We start from the raw sequence: 18,952 nt of genomic DNA on the forward strand, positions 1-18,952 counted from the left end.
CTAGCAGCACCTGAGGTGGGGCCTGGCCTGGCTCAGCCCAGCCCATGCAGTTCTGGAGGAATGGGGCACAGTTGCCTTGTCTGTGAGGGGATGCTGCCTGGCCAGGGCAGGACACTGGACTCGGGGAGGTGGGGGGCAGGGGTATTGCTCCTGGCTCTAGGCTTGGCCTCCCTGTGGGCCAGGCACAAGTGTGAGCAGGGTGGATCTGCCTCAGTGTGGGAGCCCCCTGGGAACAGCTGCCATAGGTGGCATTCAGGGCTGAGCTGGCCAGGGGCCTGCAGTGCAGTGGCCCTGGCTCCTGGAGTGGAGCTGTGGGTGGGCAAGGCTGGGGCAGTTTATCGCATCTTGTCCTGGGGGCTCCTGCACTGGGGACAGCTCTGCCCTGCTCCAGGGAGGCCAAGCTGGGAGCCCTCCAAGCCCAGCATCCTGCCCTGGTTGGGCAGCGTCCCTTCATGAGCAGGGTAGCTGCACCCCATTCCTGTGGAGCTGTGCAGGCCAGACTGAGCCCCACCTTGGGTGCTGCTGGGTGCCCCTGCCTGTGGTGGCCCGAGCCCGTTGAGCCTTGGGGCAGCCCCCACTTCCTGCCTGGCCCTCATCTTCTCAAGGAGCCGGCTGGGCTGGCCTGCCCAGACCCTGGCCCAAGTGCCCAGCCCCAACTTTCCATGCCCTGGTGCTGCCCTTGCCTGGGTTGGGGCAGGGTATATGTCTGTCCGGCTGGGATCTCCCTTCCAGCCCTGGGCCTCGGCTTGCACTGTGGGACTGTCGGAGGCCTGAGCATCCCAGCCCTGGTAGTTGCAGCTGGGGTGTTGCTGCCTTCCTCTGCCTTGACTAGCAGGCCATAGCTGCAGCTGGAAGCTGTGAGGGACTTTCACAGCGATGGACACACCCTCTTTCTCTTTTTTTCCTCCTCTTTTTTTCTTTCTCTCCTCTCTCTTCTCTCCCATCATCTTTGTCTCCTTTTTTTCTTTCTCTCTTCTTTTTCTCTCCCTTTCTTTTCTTTTTTTCTTACTTTTCTCTCTCCTCTCCTTTTTTCTCGTTTCTCTCTTTCTTCTTCTTCCTTTCCTTTATCTTTCTCCTTTTTCTGTACCCTTTTTCTTTCTCTTTTTACATTCTTCTTTACTTTCTTTTCTCTCTGCCCTCCATTTTTCTCTTTCCCTCTCTTTCTCTCTCATCTTTCTCTCTCTCATCACAACATGCTTAACAAAAAAGAATACGCAAGAAAAAAGGTAGTATATGAAGTTTTATTTATTGTCACCAGTTTTAGAATTTTTAGAAAGCCTGATATGTACTGTGAAGAAAGAAGCCGCAGCCTTTATGATTATTAACTATATTACTATGCAGTATATCTGGCTAGCTAGAAAAACATCAAACAAGTTCTTGTAGAACAGAGTATTGGTGAGGGGTTTTGCTAAAATTCTAAACATTTCTAGTCTACTTGGTTTAAAATTGTGGCCATTTGTGCTGATGCTGCTTTATATCCCACTTGGACAAATGAAATAGTGGCTTTGGATTCCTTTTGAGGGCTCAATTAGGAGTCAGATCTCAAGACTTTTTCAAAGCTTCTGAGTGGCTGTTCCCCACTTACGTGGCATCATTCAGACTTTCAGAAGTGCTCATGCAAAACTCCCTGGTGGATCAGGATGCAGTGCAAGTGTGTGGTAAGTTTTTGGTTCATACATGTGAATCAGTAATGCTTATGCTATTACGTTTTACAGGTCTGAGGTAAGAGCAGGGTATTTCTTGGACACTGAAAGTGCCCAAGCCTGTGACTTGCAGGCAGCATTGTTGATGCTGGAGGTGGTAGAGTGCTTGTGGTTGGAACAGAAAGCTCAACTGCATGGACAGTTTGGAAATGACCCACAGTAGCAGTTACCTAACAGGCATGTCGTTCTGGCATCTGCTCCATCAGCAGAAATTGCTCTATTAGCAGCTGTAGGCTGCATTCTCTACCCTTGATCCCTTTGCACAGATGTGAAGCACCTGCCATATCTGCTAATGATGCATAGTCCTCCATAGGACAAAACTGCTGCTTTCCTTGATGGGTGCGTGGTATGTGTGCTGTGGTTGTGTGGCACTTCAGAATTCTGCTTGACAAAGAGGTAACATTCCTGATCATTTTCTGAAAGGGTTGGAGCTTAGGATACCAAGTACAGTGCTGATTTGGCATAGGTCATCCAGCATAGCCTCTCCACCTCCAGTGCTGCTTAGCAGATGTTCTCACTGGTTCTGAAATCAAAGCCAATCATGGGAGGATCAGAGCTGCTTGGGGTAAGAGTGTTTAATATTTCCTGAGATGCCCTGTAGTACAGCCAGACAGGGTACAGTGCACTATCCTTTGTGTCATTCCCCAAGGATGTGCCCTCTCTTTTTCATGGTCTCCATAGGGAAATTTACCTCAATGCTGGGTGCATCTATGCGAAACAAAGCGCTTCTACAGGTGACAGGGTTTTATTCCTCAGAGTTTTATTCTATGCCCCCAAAATTGGCATGGTGTATTTTCATGTGTTTGTCACTCTATACAACTGACAGGTCTTAAATGAATAAATCTCAATGTGCTGTTCACAGTAAATTACAGCAGTGCTAATGACAATCCGCCCCCCTGATCATTTTGGTACTGAAGTACAGCAGGGGGTTTGGTGATATCCAGCTCGCAGGTTGCTGAGATGTGCAGCTGACTGAAGCTAGTGGGATTTCATTAATTTAATAAATTAAGTATCATTTCATTAATTTCATACTTAGAGGTATTTTTAAACTGCCACTGTGTGGGAGAAGGACCAGGTCCTCCTGGAACTCGGGCTTGCCCCTGACCATGGGAGGTGGTGGGCAGGCTCTGCCAAAAGAAGAATTGGGCCCCTCACTGCTTCTGCCTGGCAGCCCCAGGGGTCTTACCTGTGCCCCTCAGTCCCAACCCACTGCCCTTCATCCCTGCTGCTGACCCTCGCTTCTGACCTGCACGGTCTCCAGTCCCCCAGGCCATGCTAATATTCCTCACTCCCAAAACATCCCCACAGAAGCTGCAGCTGCCCTTGTGGACCCCCATAGAATTGATGGACCGGAAGGGGCCTGTAAGATCATCAAGTCCGTAGTCCCCTGCCATGGGCAGGAAGTAGTTGGGCTCAAATGAGCTCAACAAAATGCTTGTCCAGCCTCCTCTTGAACACCTCCAAGGATGGTGACTACACCACCTCTGCTGGGAGTGTGTTCCAGATTCTAGATACCCTTATGGAAAAGAAGTTTTTCCTTATGTCTAGCCTAAATTTTTCCTCAATTAGCTTGTGGCCACTGGTCTTTGTCTTCCCAAGGTGGGCCTTTCTGAAGAGGTGCTCTCCTAGATCTTGGTGCTCGCCCCGATGTACTTGTAGGCGGCTATCATAGATTCACAGATGTAGGGTCGGAAGGGACCCAAGTAGATCTTCAAGTTTGACCCCCCAGCCTGTGCAGGAGAGAATACTGGGCTCATATGACCCCAGCTAGGTAATTGTCAAGCCTCATCTTAAACACCCCCAAGGTAGGAGCCAGCACCACTTCCCTTGGAAGTTGATTCCAGATCCTAGCCGCCCTGACTGTGAAGTAGCCTGAACCTACTCTCAAACAACTTATGGCCATTATTCCTTGGTACTCTGAGAGGTGCTTGGGTAAACAGGGAGTCTCCCATTCCCCGCTGGTCCCCCTGGTAAGTTTATAGACAGCCACCAGGTCCCCTCTCTGCCTTCTCTTGCAGAGGCTGAACAGGTTCAGGTCCCGTAGCCTCTCCTCGTAGGGTCTGCCCTGCTGCCCCCAATCATGCGAGTGGCCCTCCTCTGGACCCTCTCCATGTTGTCCACATCTCTCCAAAAGTGCAGTTCCCAGAACTGAATGCAGTACTCCAGCTATGGCCTGACCAGTGTTGCACAGAGGAAGAGGATTACCTCCTTGGCCCTGCTTGTGATGCATCTGTGGATACATGACAAGGTGCAGTTGGCCTTACTGACCACATCCTCACATTGGTGGCCCATGTTCATTTTGGAATCGATAATGACTCCAAGATCTCTTTCTGCCACTGTACTTTCGAGAAGGGAGTTCCCCAACCTGTAGGTATGCTGCTGGTTCTTACTGCCCAGGTACAATACCTTTAATGTGTCAGTATTGAAACTCATCCTGTTCTCATCCGCCCACCCCTGTAACCTGTCCAGATCTAATTGCAGCCTGTCCCTCTCCTCCAGCATGCCCACTTCTCCCCACATCTTAGTGTCATCCGCAAATTTGAACAAGGTGCTTTTCACCCCCTCATCCAAGTTGCTGATGAAGATGTTGAACAGTGCAGGCCCGAGGACCAATCCCTGGGGAACCCCACTGCCCACATCCCTCCAGGTCGAAAATGACCCGTCCACCACCACTCTCTGGTTGCAGCCCTCCAGCCAGTTAGCAACCCATCTGACTGTGTAGGCATTGACACCACAGTTGCCTGCTTTTTGACCGCATGGGGATGGCCTCTTCTTGAGCAGTGAGAATTGCCCCTTTAAAGAAGCACCACTATTCTGGTGGCCTTTCTGACTAGACTAGACTCCTGAGTTTGCCAAAGTTTGCCCTTCTGAAGTCTAGGACTTCTGTTCTACTGACTGAATTCCCAGGCTTTTGGTGGATGGTGAACCTAATCAGGTTGTGGTCTGGTCACTGTCACCCAGAGTACCTCCAGTCTTCAGGTCGCCTACCGTGTCTTCCCTTTTGGTCAGCACTAAGTCCAAAATGGCTATTCCCTTAGTCAGTCCTTCCACAGCCTGCATCAAGAATGGGTTGTCAATAGCCACCAGGAAGTTGGTTGGCCTGCTGGAGCTAGCTGAATGGTCTTCCCAACAGATGTCAGGGTAGTTGCAGTCACCCATGACAATCAGGTCTTTAGTACTGGCTGCCTCAGTCAGTTCCCTGGAGAATGCCTGATCACTCTTCTCTTCTTGGTAGGGAGGTCTATAGTAGACTCCCACCATCAGGTCCCCTCTCCTGAGCTCCCTTGTATTTTGACCTAGAGGGTTTCAAGGGACCTCTCCCTGCAATCAAACATGATCTTCAGGGAGAGGATCGGTATAGAGCCTATGGCCCTTAATCATATATATCATCCCACCAGGTCTCCATTAAACCAATGAGGCCAAATTCCTTGTCTAGAAGGAGTGCCAGTTCATCCTGTTTATTGCCCATGCTTTTGGCATTTTCATAAGGATATCTGAGTTCACCCCTAGTTACCTCACATTTTCTGTCACTCTACAAGTGCCTTGGGGCATTGGTACTCATCTGAATGTCCCCTATGTGAATGCCCTGCCCTGGGTCATCTTGGCCAAAGGTTTTATGTACAGCAGTGGAATCTACCCTCTCTTCCCTGGACATGCCTAGTTTAAAGCCCTCCTCAGCAAGTTGGTGCTTCTCGTGACAAAGAGCTTCTTCCCTCTGCCTGTGAGGTGAATACCATCTCTTGCATGTAGACCAGTGCCATCGAACTGCATGCCAAGGTTGAGGAATCCACAACCAACGTGGTGACACCATCTCCAAAGCCTTCAGTTGACTTCCTCGATGCACTCCTCCCTCATGACTGTGGCCTCTAACTGAGGGAGGATTGAGAAGATCACTTGTGCTCCTAGTTCCTTGAGCTTCACCCCCATGGTCTTGTAATCACTCATAATTCTCCGGGGGTTATTTCTTGCCATGTCATTGGTGCCCACATGGACAAGGAGCATGGGGTAGTGGTCCATAGGGTGGACCAATTTTGGGATCCTTGCTGTTGTATCTCATATCCTGGCTCCTAGAAGGCAACAGACCTCTCGAGTGAAGGGATCTGGATGACAAAAGTCACCTTCTATTCCCCACAACAATCACCCTTTTTGCTTCCTTGGTGCGGGTGGCTGTTCCTGTCCTGTCTTCAGCATGGAGGATGCAGGTGCCTTGTTTGTCAACAGTGTGAGGGCTGTGTAGTTGTTGTGCAGGGCTATTGGTGAAGGAACTGATGCACGCCTTGGCTTTGGGCCTGATGTGACCAACTTCCACCTGCCATTGGTTGAAGTATCTTGCTCAAGCCCACTCTTCTGCCTGGTCTCCATGGCATCCTTCTCCAGGTGTAGGGCTCGGCAGTAAGCATCAATATCCACCTCATGTTGCCTGATGGCTTGCAGTCTGCTCACCTCCTCCTGGAGTTCTCTCACCCGGCCCTCCAGAGTCTCCACCAGCAAGCACATCCCACAAGCAGGAGTGCTTGAACCCCAGATCCCAGCATCCAGCAGACATGCCTGGCAGGCTCTGCAGCCTGGAGTCAAGGGCTCCGTCTTTGCGGAGGCTGAGACCATAGGCTCCATCTCGGTAAAGACCTCCAAGGTAGCAAGTGGGGGTGGTTCACTCAGATCAGGAAGCCTAGGAGTGCGACACATGCCCATCACCATATTGCAGGGTGAGACCTGTTTGCACAGCTCCTTAGGTGCTTGTTTGAGTAGGAGACCAGATGGGTGTAATTACCCCTATATGGCCCTCTCCAGCACTGTTGCTGTTGCTGTGGCCTGGCAGACGGGCTCGAGTAGCTGCCTGCAGGAGGCTCCCCTGGATTTCCAGCTTCCCGAGGAGCTGGGGGACTCCCTGGGTCCCTCCCTGGAGGGTGGGAAGGGCTGATCCCTTGTCTCCTTTACCTGACATCCAGTGCCAGAGGTCTGTCCCATGGCATGGGGGGCTTCAGCTGCCCAGGGGCGCAACAGGTATGGGGTGAGCCATGTGTCTCTGCCAGGGGGCAGCTCGGGCTGAGAGTGCCCACTGATGGCTCCTCCTCATACCCTCCTGCGTGAACTCCTGTGCTAACTCATGTACCAGGCCCAGAGTGTGCCTGTTTGTGCACTCTGTTTATGCAGCTCCCTTGGGGCTGGGCTAAGTAGGGACCGGGGGGGTAGGGGGGATGTGACCCTCCTCGGCACCACTCAGCTGCCTCCAACCACTATCTGGCTACCTGCCACAGTCCCCCACTTACCTCCTGGCTCCGTGCTCGGAGTCGGGGGTCCACCGGGGGGGGGGGGTGTCTGTGGTTCTTGGGAGTGTGATGGGCTTCTCTACCTGTGCTTCTCCACCAGAGAGCTGGTCTCAACATGCCCACCCCTAGATCTTGGCCCTGGTCCAGCCAGAGAGAATATGCCCACTGCCCACCCTGGATGGCCATGGCCAGGATGCCGGTCTCGGCTTACTGTCCCTGACTCCCCAAAGGGAGGCCTTGATTGCCAACGGCCCCATTGGCCTTTAATTCACCACTGGTTAATAAAAATAATCAGTAACTGCTTGGCCATCTTATGTGGGCAGCCAAGAGCAGTTCATTTTACCATTAAAAAGCAAATTGAGGATGCCCTGCCCGACTGACCCCCAACCATCCAGGACACTGCCTGCCCCTTCACTGGCATCAGGCCAGGCATAAGCCTCGGGTCTGGCTTGTACCTGAAGCCTCAGTCACCAGGGCAAATTAGGAAAAATGTCTGCCCTGGTAAAACTAAAAGTTGGATGGCAGGGGGAGAGGGGGACTACACACCAGAAAAAATTGTTATGATGCTTACATGCTAGAACCTGCAATCCTGGAATTGGCCAACACCATACTGCTTTAGATGGCAAATGAGACCACGCTCAGAAGCCCATTTAAAGCGGCAAAACGGTTATTAATTCTGTACCAGTGTTGGGTTAATGCATGGGCCCCTTGGGGCCTGGGCTCCAGATCCCTTGGTTATTATGGGCTACCTGGGGTACCAGAGACAGTGTAGCCCAGGTGAGCATGCTGCCCATTAACATCTGGGGTGGGCAGTGCATGCCTCCTCCCCTTCAGCCAGTCCAGTGCCAGGGCCAGGGACTAGGATCAGGCATGGGGCTCCCTGCAGGCAGCAGCAGCTTCCTGGGGCTATCTACTACCAGCAGGATCCATGGGTGACCCTGATCCCACTCACTGCTGTCAGTGGGTGACTGCTGGCACCTGCTACACTTGGCCAGGCTGTGGCTGGGGCTGCCTTCACCTCAGCAGTGCTTGCACCACCTGTCTCCCCTTGGCCATGACAAATTAATGGCATCAATAAATCCACCGACCTAATTAATGACATCGTAGGGGGGCTGTCAGTTGAAACCCTGGCACCACCAAGACATGCTTTGTGACAGGCAAGACTCTGGTCAGGGTTGTCCATGAGAGTCCCCCAGTGCCACAGAGGCATAGTGTTGTGTGGCCCAAAAAGAATTTGGAGCCATAATCCCAGCCAAATAGCCAGTTCCTTATTTGAGCCATTATACTGATTACAGTGTAATTGTCCCCCACGAGCCATTTATTTGCTTGCTAGTTTTACATAAAAAAGGCAAGCGACTTTGTGAGCCCACCTGCACGTTAAGTCTGTGAATTTCATGCAGTTCTGTCAGTATTCCTTTCCTCACTGGATATGTACAAAACTGTGAACCAGTGTCTTGACACACGGGTCGCTGGTGGGTAGCCTGCTGTTATGCCATGCCCCGAAAGGGACCCTATGTGTGCCCATCATGGGCCTAGCTGTTAGTATGTGGTTCACTGATTAGCTACACCTTGCAGATATTTGTGGTGCCAAAAATCACAAAAGACCACCCAGAACAAGTATGCCTATAAGATGCATAGTTGCCAGCATGGTGCCAGCAGGTCTGGTGTCTAAACTTTGTGCAACAAAAAGAGCTTTGGAGGGAGTGTGAACTTTCCTGAACCCGGTCCCCTCAACACTTATAAATTGAGGCCATAGCTCCATATCCCTTACTGATCTGAGATGCCTGACATTGCGGAGAGAAGACAGCAGACTGAGGCATGTAAGACTAGGACCACTTGGTCCTAAGCAGAAACCAAGAGCCTGGTACAGGTGCTGGTGGACCCTGGGGTAGTGCATCAGTTCATCAACAGCCCGTGGGTGAACTGGCACGTATACCTTGGTGTATCCAGAAGACTTGCTGAGTGGGGGCACAACAAGATAGGGGCCCAGGGCCGGGTCATGGCCAAGATCCTGCCAGCTGCTTTCCACTGAGATGTTGCAAGAACACAGAGGCAGGGCACCCCACATATTGCATTACAAGTACCTCCATCCACTAATGTAGGTACTCGATCACCCTGAACAGAGACGGACAGAGGTCTCCAAGCCGTTTTCTGCTCTGCAGACCTCACCAACCACAGCTGCAATTCAAGCTAGTTCAAGGAAGATAGAGGAAGACTACCGATAATGGCACCTGCGGATTCCTTTGAGGAGGTAGACTGCTGCACTCGACCTCCACATCTTCAGTATGTGAAGCCCTGGGGACCCTTTAAGTCAACTGTCATCTGAACTGACACCTGCAATTAGGCTGGGCTGTGAGGTGAAGTGGGGGAGGGATTGGGTTGGCATAGGACACTGCAGTGCAGGGAGGGAGATGGGCAGTGGAGGGAGGTGCAGGGCAATGCACAGCAGGGAGGCTGTACTGGGCAATCTTTGCAGCCACTCAGGGTCTGCAACTCCCCTTCCCCGCCTCACACAGCCAGGCAACCCCTTCTTGGCATTGGCAATGCATAGGGGGTGCACACGGGTACACATGCACCCTCTGAAATGGCAGTACACCCCTTGAAAGAAGTACTGCTGACGCTGCCTGTGGGCTTGTTGGTTATTGCTTATCGTTACTGTGTGAATGTGGTTTTGTGGTTTGATAAATAATATAAATTATGCTTAATATATAAAATATGTTTAATTATGTAAATAAAGGTTTAGATTTGCTTGACTTCATGTTCCGTGTGTGTATGGGCAAATGGAGGGATTTGCATAAGCTTGATAGGCATACATTCTTTCAATATGGGCAACTAGCAGATACTCAAGCCTGGCTGCCTGTCTTTGTTCCCTTCACTGCCAAATTAACAGAGGGACCCACAGAGGGTTAGGTAAAACTGGTAAACCTGGTAAATCCCTGTCCTGCCCCTCCTGTGCTGGCAGCTCCCCAGTAAGAGGCACTGTTGGGGCTGGGGGGACTGTGGGTAGAGAGCGACAGGGAGGCCCCCCCAACAGGTGCCTAATGGACACCTGGCCCTACTTGCCTACTAGCCTCCCTGGACCTGGGGAGTTGTAGGACCAGGTGGTCACCATTTGCTTTGAATGGCAAATGAAACTGCTTCCAGATGCCCATGCTAGGTGGCCAAGGGGTTATTAATTCCTTGCATAAACCGGGGGTGGATTATGGGCTGACAGTGTCCCTGGCAATCAAGGCCCCCACTTGGGGAGTCAGGGGCAGCATGGCCCAGGCAGCCACCCTGGCCGTGGCTGTGCAGGGCAGGCATGGGGTTTTGTGCAGTCAGTGGCAGCTTGCTGGGGATGTCTGCTGCCAGGAGGACCCATAGGTCTGACTATGCTGTCAGCTTGTGCCCACAAAATGAAAAAAAATGTTATGGTGCCTGTAGGCTACAGTCTGCAATCCTGGGACCAGGCAGCCACCATTTGCTTTGAATGGTAAATGAAACCACTCCCAGGTTCCCACATTAGGGGACCAAGTGGTTATTAATTCCTTGCATGAACCAGGGGCGTATTATAGGCCAACATTTCCCCTGGCAATCAAGGCCCCTCTTTGGAAGCCATGGGTAACACAGCCCAGGCGGGCACCCTGGCTACGGCCATGCAGGGCATGTACAGGGGTTTGGGTAGGTCAGCAGAAGATTCATTTATGTCAGGCTGGGCTTACACCTGGTGTCCAAAAATACCCGCTACACACAAATACCTGCAAACTGAAGTGACATCTGGTGGACAAACTACCTTATTACACATCATGCAGTGAATTACCATGTACACCTGACAGATCAATGGCTGTATCACTGCACTGTGCACCTTTGGGATGTGGTTTATTTCACGGTGTAACAAACTCATTTAAATAGCAAAAAACCCCATATGTGTAAAGTGTGACGCAATTAACACAAAAACAGGCAATTAGTCACATGTATATGTGCCCTTAACATGCAGAAGACTAATTCTGCGGATTAGCGTGACTGGCCCAAATATGCTAATGCGCAGTAGACTTAGCCTAATGTGCGTTAACATCAGGAGGAAAAAAAAATGTTCATTCATGCTAATGCGCAGTAGTGCTGATTACAGCACATTGTTTAGAACCTGTTATTACAGGTATTAAACTTGTAATACACCATAATTACAGTGCATTAATGAACGTCTAGATGCACCCACTGTTTGCCAGTTCAGGAACTTGTATTTTAACCTGCTTCTGCCATGGCCTATGTAACGTGGGTGGTACTCAGACAAGGTACCCCCTCTTCAATTGAAGGGATTTAGTGGGTGCCAGTGCGCTATGGGAGGCGTGGCTGCTTGTGGGGAGCAGCTCTCCTCCTATTCCCCATAAAGTAGAGCCGAGACATCAGTTGGAACTTAACCACATACAATTTAAAAAGAACCGGGTTAGGATATGACATATATGCAGGAGAGTATGGAGGATCCTGGATAATAAGGGTACAATCCTCTGGGTACCTGTCGGGGGGGAACAGGGGAGCATGAGCGACGCATGACCCCAGAGGGGGGTCATGGAGAATGCCCGCAGGTAGCGGCAGCATCGCCAATGCAGGGAAGCAAGAGGGGATACAGTAAAGGTTAAGTACACATATACAGTTAGCAGAGGCAAATCAATAACAAAGCTTGAGGCGCAGGGTTTCCCAAAGTATGAGGCACAGGCACCCCAGAGGGGTGGGGCAGGGAAAGGAGGTAAGGAGAACCTTCCTCCCCAGTGAGGATTCCCTGTGAAAATGTTAACTCTCCATCTGTGCCCTCTTGGAAGCTCAGGAATCACCAACTATAAAAATCCCCTTCATATCTCTAATTCAGTTAAGCCACAAGCTGTACATAAAGGGTTAATTATAGCTGCCTGACTTTTAGAAAACCTTGGCTTTGTCTCTGAAGTCTCTGTGCACATTGATATGACTTCCTGGTATTGCAGTGGTTGGTCAGGTAAGTGCAACTTTAATTTCAACAGTGTAAAAGCAAAGGGATATATACTTAACCCAGTCCAATCTTGCACTCCTTAGGGAGAGTGAGCTTTGCTGAAATCCAGATCATAGAACTAGGAGGAAAAAAAAGACCAAAATCAGATCTTGTGCCATGAGACGCTAAGTGGAAATGGCCAGTAATATTTTACAGCTCTGAACAGGGCAGCACAGCACAGGACTTTCCCAGCCAGCCCCCCAGGTAAATGAATAAATACATAAATAAAAAAACTAACTTTTTCCAGCACTCTAAAAACAACTAATTTAGTTATCTCTATGGTTACCATACATTTGGGGTTTTTTGGACATCACAGATTTCATAGATTTTTAGGGTCAGAAGGGACCTCAGTAGATCAGAAGGGATCTCTGTAGACAGAGAGAGAGAGCATGTGTGTGCACATGCGAGCTGTATGGGCAGCAGGGCTGGGGAGTGGGAGGGCAGGGAGCTGCAAGTTGGGAGTGAGGGGCACTGACAGAGGTGAGGGGGGTACAGTGAGTAAGGAGTGAGAGGCAGCAGCAGGGTTGGGGAAAGCTGTGGTTTAGGAGCAAGGGGCAGAGACAGGGCATGGGCATATCACTGCCCCCTCCCACAATCATTTACCCCTTCCCTCCCCACCATCCAAGTATCCTCTTTTTTGATACTGGAAATAGGTAACCCTTCATTACTTATTGGGAGAAGCTGGTACATCATTCATTCATTGAAAGACTGCGGGACCTAAACCTGTTCAGCCTTCACAAGAGAAGGCTGAGGGGGGACCTGGTGACTGTCTATAAATTCACTAGGGGGGACCAGAAGGGTTTGGGGGAGACACTGTTTCCCCTAGTGCCCCCTGGCATGACAAGGAACAATGGACACAAATTATTGGACAGTAGGTTTAGATTAGACATCCACAAGAACTACTTCACAGTTAGGGCGGCTAGGAGCTGGAACCAACCTCCAAGGGAGGTGGTGCTGGCTCCTACCCTGGGGGTCTTTAGGAAGAGGCTTGATGCCTACCTGGCTGGACTCATTTGAGTCCAGACTTTTTCTCCCGCCCAGGTGGGGGGTCGGACTTGAAGATCTACAAGGTCCCTTCCGACCCGACCTCTATGATTCTATGATTCTACAGAGCACATGCCTGTAGCCTAGAGCTCTTGCTTGCTCCCTGTGTACCATTAAGAATCTGGTACTGGGCTATTGTAGCTCCAGTTTTTCACCGAATTACAGAAACAAATCCTTTTATTTTGAAAGTTGTGCTGAAAATGCAGACTTGCTCAACAGTAATTGTGCTTTTCTGGGATACTCACTAATTTCTGTTGCACAGAGGCTCAGAGAGTTTTGAAGTTGACTTTGTTGTCTTCCAGCCACTGATCAAATGTTCGGGCCTTGGGGTTAAGCTTCAGGGTCAGCTCCATATTGCGATCTGGATTCATAGTGTAGAACCGGAACATGTTAGCCAGCTCCTGGGCCCCAGGGAAGCCAAGCTTCTCATAATCCTCTGCTGAGATCTGCAGAAAGAATGGGAGTGGAGAGAAGTCTTGGCTGGTCAGAATAAGAATTAGGGGGCCAGTTCACGTTGCTCTTAATCCCTGCTGGAAATGGGGTAAAATTTCTGCAGAGAGTTTAAAAAGGAATATTTCTAACATGGTGGTATGGGCCTTGATGCAACTTGCTTTTTGGGTCTAGTAGTGACATTTAGATTTGGTTTTCTTGGAGTGGGGCAAAACCAGCAGCCACATAATAAAATTGAAGGGAGCATGAAGTCCAAGTCCTTAGAAGTGCTTTATAGGAAGATAGCTTCTGTAGGAAATAAACTAATGTGATTTTACCATGCCCTCCGCAACTGCTGCCTAGATCCCCATCACTGGCAGCACCTCTCCCCCTCCCCACTTCCCCTCTTCCAAATCCAAAATCCCTGGAACATCCACTCTACTACCATAAAACTCTGAACAGGATACTGTTTGTCATTCATTTAACCATGAGGTGGCACCACACATCCATAATTACTGTAGCAGTTTGAACTACTCCTCTGAGGTGTTACAGAGCAAAACTGGGGGGGAGGGAGGAAGTGTGCACACACAAATATGAAGTAGCTGAAGCCGCAGCATGGAGTTTGGGGTGCCGGAGTTCTGGTTCCATTCAGATGGAGGTCCCTCTGCAACTCAGTATAAATCACTTCATGTGACAGAGCACCTTTTGGGTGCCTGTCACTTTATGGGCTGGAGAAGGCAGTCAGCAGGCGCTTGAAGAAGGTGGCCATTTTAGAGCCCTGGTCTCAGGGCTGGAGCAACAGTTTGCTGCCAGCCATCAAGGAAGTAACATCACCTGGCTGAGCTACTGCTCCTGAAACATCTTGGAGGTAAGAGCAGGAGCTATGGGGATGGCAGGAGGCTCCTGGTCTTGGGCATGACTGGAAACTGCACCCTGCGGAGGAAGGGTAGCCTGATGGGACTCCCTGTGGCATGGGAGTCCCCAAGAAAGGCCAGACTATTGACCTCCCTGGTGAAAGGCGGGTAGGGGCACCTTAACTCCACCCCTCACCATCTGGTGGATTATTGTGAGAGCAAGGAGGGCAGGGGCAGGCACACTAATGAGAGTCACGTGAGCCCATAAGGGGTTAAGATCCAGGAGTTAGGGCCAGGCACACTTACAGAGAAGCACCTGAGCCCAAAGGGGGTGTAAGTCCTCAGGCTCTAATGAAAGGGCATAGTTGAGGCTAGGCGCACCTAGAGAGAGAGACCTATAGGGGTGTAAGACCCTGGGTCCCAGGGTACGGGTAGAGTGTTGGCCCAGAGGAGGGGTGAAGTGGCCCAGTGGGGGCTAAGAGCAGAGTCAGCTCATAGTCTGGTAAATTGCTCAGCCACCAGGCAGATGAGAGTTCTGGGAGAGACCCAAAAGGCTGTGCCAGGGCTGGCCAAGGCGTGAAGAATTAAGCCTGATGGCCTATGTGGTCGCTCAAAGGGAGCAGGGTGGGGTGTATGTGGCCCAGAAACAGGGCAATGTAAGAGAGGCCTGGTGGGAGCATGCAGAGTGTCGCAGGCCCCAGCGAGAGGAGGGCAGAATGAGTGTGGCCCTTAATAGGGCAGTGTGCAAGAGGCCTAACAATGCACTGAGTTTGGCCCGGCTGAAACCAGAGGTGTAACAAACTGTATGTCATCTATGAGGCATGGGACATGATAAGGGATGATTGGAGTCATGCATTTACCATCCGGGAACAAGAAGGTGCTCAAAGGGCAGCCTCCTGCCTAAACATCTGAATTATTTAACAACAAGGCATGGCAAGGGAGTGAGGCGGGAGGTTTGCCCATAGACAGGTAGCAGGCCAGTACTGAGACCAGGTTTGGGAGTTTGCTCCTGTCACACTTACGTATGTTTTTCCAGAAGTGCCAGTTGGAGGTGCCAGGACAGGACTGGAGAGCCTGAGTAGCTGGCACTCCAGTTGCTGTCTGTATGGAAGTTTAACCATTCTCAGTGAGGTACCCAACAGCAGAGACTACAATTGAAAGTTTTACCTTTGACTTCTATGTCTCAATTTCACCCTTCTTTAAACAGGATTATTGGGCAGCTTTATTAACAGCTGTGTATAAAAGGGACTGGGGCCCTGGAATAAACAATCTTTATAGAAAAGGGACAAGTCTATGGGTAGGCAAGAAATCTGCAGAGGGTTGTAACAAAGTGCAGACCCAGCTCTACAGCCATGTGGAAAGATCACAGAATTCAGGGTTCAAATTATACTCCGACTCTTGGATGGGTGGGGGGAATCTGGGGCGGTGGCAGCTGGAAGCTGGAAGGACCTGCAGCTGCTGCTGCTGCTACTGCCACCACCTGAGCTGCTTAGAAAAGCATGGGGTGAGCCAGGACCTCTCCATAAGACCTCTCATCTCTTATAGGGGACTGCGACAGGAGGCCATCTCTGGGGCCAGTCACAATGTCAGCCCACCCACCCACCCACCCAGGGCAGTTTGCCTTAATTTTTCTGCCACGCCTTGATGTATCAAAGAAAGCAGATGGAAAAACACCGGAGGCTGCCCATTTAATACTCTGATGCCAAGAGCATAATACATGGCTCCAACATCTCCTGTGTGGATAATACGGTGTCCCATGCCTCACAGATGGCATCCACAATCACTACTGCTCTCCTGGCCCTTTAATTGGGCTGCACTTGATTCTGGCCAAAACTTGGCCTCAGGTTTCTGTAGACATGCCTTGGCCATGTGCCTTCACTGGGGCCTCAACTCCAGCCCCTCACAGGGGCCTCAACTTCCACACACTCTGGGCTCCTTGCCTCACATTAGGCTTCTAGCCCCTCACACTCTGCCCGCCTCACTGGGGTCACTACTCCACCCCCTCACTGGGGTGTCTGAGCCATGCACCCCTTGGGCCTCGGGTCTGTCGATGTGCCTGGGCCCCACTCTTGGCCTCCCACTAGGCCTCACTCATTCAGACATTGGGCCTCAGGCCCCCCTGGCCCCTGTGTTGTCACCCAAGCCTAGTGCTTTTCTCTCAGGGTGTGCTCCCCTAGCTTTTCCCCTCCACAGGTCACCCACAAGGCAGCAGGGCCTGAGGCTTTCCAGAGCCCCATACTTGCTTTTCACTAGGGAGGCACAGGTGTGGCATTTTCTGCTGACCACGCTACCACGGGCAGTCCCACCACACCATCAACCTCCAGCAGAGTATAGTTTTAGGTTATTCCCAGGACCACTGCAGGGCTAGCTGCCCTGGTCCTTCTTCCCCTCACTGGGCTCCTGGATGGTCTTCCATCTGGGCTACTCACTCCTGGGCACTCTGTTGCAGCCTCCAATTCATGGCCTACTCTCGGTCCCTGGCCTCATCTCTCAAGCCCTTCATAAGATACCTCCCTTCAGGAGGCAGGGCTTCCACTTCCATTATTACAGCTTGCTGGCCAGCTGATTGCCTATCCTAGTAGTGAGCCCCTGACCTCACTACTAGATGTAATCAGGGGCTTGCTTAGCCCCTCAGTAGGCCCACACTCTCCGAGCCCCTTTCCTAGGCTGGCCTCGCTTTCCCTAGGCCCATACCCATTTCCTCAGGGCTTGGGACCCCTTGGGTCCCCAGGAACCTCCTCTTTCCCCACCGTTCCTACCCTTAACCTCCAGGTGTTCTGGGAACACCAGTACTCCAACCAGGAGATGTTCACCCTTCAGTTCCCCAACTACAGCTGCTAGCTCTGCTTCTTAGGCCCTGCTCTTATTGTGAGGTTGCTCAGCCCTGCTCCAATCAAGTGGTCTCCTGGCTATCATGTGACTGCCTGATTAGCTCTGCAGTCACCTGTAGGCTGCCTCACAGCCGACTCAGGCCTTTAAAGTGGCAAGCACTGAAAGGGGCACCACCACACATCTCCCCCTTAAAATCCTTCACACATCCTTAACATGGCAAGCACCCAACGTGCTCTGCCATGGGGGGCTTATGCAAAGCTCTTGTCTCTTAGGGGGGGCTCATCCCCCCTGTATTTCGAACACTCACTGAATCCACTGCCTTCATAGAACTTATAAGCAGAATTCAGGGCAGTGCACAAAAAAGAGAGAAAAACTGCGGGGACCCGTCCAAAATCAAGTAAGACTAATGGAAGAAATCAGCTCTGGGGAATCATGCTTGGGGCAGAGGCAGGAAGCCTGTGAGAGCTGCTGCTTTAACTATAGTGGCAGTACTAATGCAGGTAGGACCCATGTTGTGGATGCAACTCTATTAACAGGAATTGTTCTGCCTCTAAAATTACCACAGTTCCCCTGAACAACTAAAGCTTTGCTGCCAAACCCTTCCTTCTGCTGACAAAATTGTGTCTGTACCTGGGGTTTTGCAACCAGAACTGCATCAGTGACGAATGCAGTTGTCTCGCATCTCTAGCTGATGTACATTTGCTGGCTGAACCCTGCGGCACAAAAAATGGGTTGTGTGTCAAACTTTGCTTGGGCAGGCACTTCAAAGAATCCAAAATGGATACGAAAGAACAACCACCACTACCCACAACCTATGTAAAGGCAGCAAAGTCAAGTAATGTAAACTGAGGGAATGCCAGAATTAAGCCTTTCCATGCAACCTCAGTCCAACCCCCTGGGATCTGTGCATTAGGAAAGAGCTGTCCAACTGGTAGTCTGTAGGCCACAGGTGGCCCACAAGGGGTTAAGTTGCAGCCCTTGGGCTCCCGCTTGGCCTACTGTCCCAGCTGCAACAGCACACAGTCTCCTGGTGCCTCTGCCCCACTTCCTGCCTCCACTCCTGGGTGCTGCAGTCCAGTGTGTTGTGGGGGAACTCAGGACCCCATGTATTTGGAGTGGGGGAAGAGAATGCAACCAAGTGGTGCAGCTGTGTGCACATGTGGGAGGAGGGTGCATGTGTGGGTGGGCAATATAGCAAAGGGAGTGTCTGTGTGGCATGCAGCCCAGTGGCCTGGTGCGGCCTGTGGCATGTGGTCCCCAGGGGCTTAAAAGTTGGACATCCTTCCATTAAGCAGTAGAACTACAAGGTTACATGCTATTTTTATACTCTGCCTCATTCAGGAAAAGGTTAAACCCTTGAACCTAGTGTTGCAGAATTTCTGCTTGCACATTTTGACAGCTCTCTCAAGGGTCCTAGTGCTGCACCACTGTTAAGCGGTTTATTGCCACCACAGTCCCTTGAGGTGGGGGTGGGGAGACTGTCATTTAAAAGATAGGAACTGAGGCACAGCCAGGTTAAGACCAAAATTATCAAAAACGTCCATTAACTTTAGCTGCCCAACTACAGACACTTATGGCCAGACCTTTAGAAGGATTTAGAATTTTTATAGTCCTTTATATGGTCAAAGCACAGCTCCCACGGACCTCAGTCACAGTCATAGGCACTCCATTCTATAAATGTAATCCTAGGCATCTTGTTTTGGACACCTAAAAATGAGAAGAGCAGTTTGTGGCCCCTGTGACTATTGGTTTAAGTGCCTTCCCTGAAGTCAGTCAGACAGTCTCCTGCTCTGGGCTATATGGATGGACAACACAGAGGCC

At 50.9% G+C, this 18,952-nt stretch overlaps 1 protein-coding gene across 2 annotated transcripts in view; it reads right to left on the bottom strand.

The window, feature by feature from the left end:
• Window positions 1-1,227: 1,227 nt before the first annotated feature.
• The window catches only part of NMRAL1 (NmrA like redox sensor 1), a 28,862-nt gene continuing 11,137 nt past the window's right edge, over window positions 1,228-18,952 (bottom strand). For both annotated transcript variants that reach the window (XM_090023944.1, XM_090023943.1), the window contains 2 exons: window positions 13,262-13,462; window positions 1,228-12,051 (listed from right to left, as the gene is read on the bottom strand). In XM_090023944.1, coding sequence (XP_089880070.1) covers window positions 13,283-13,462 — 180 coding nt within the window. In that variant the 3' untranslated portion in view covers window positions 1,228-12,051; window positions 13,262-13,282. The remainder of the gene's footprint in view (window positions 12,052-13,261; window positions 13,463-18,952) is intronic.

The sequence above is a fragment of the Crocodylus siamensis genome, chromosome 12 (assembly GCF_052110815.1).
Source record: "Crocodylus siamensis isolate JL-2025a chromosome 12, ASM5211081v1, whole genome shotgun sequence".
NCBI lineage: Eukaryota > Metazoa > Chordata > Crocodylia > Crocodylidae > Crocodylus > Crocodylus siamensis.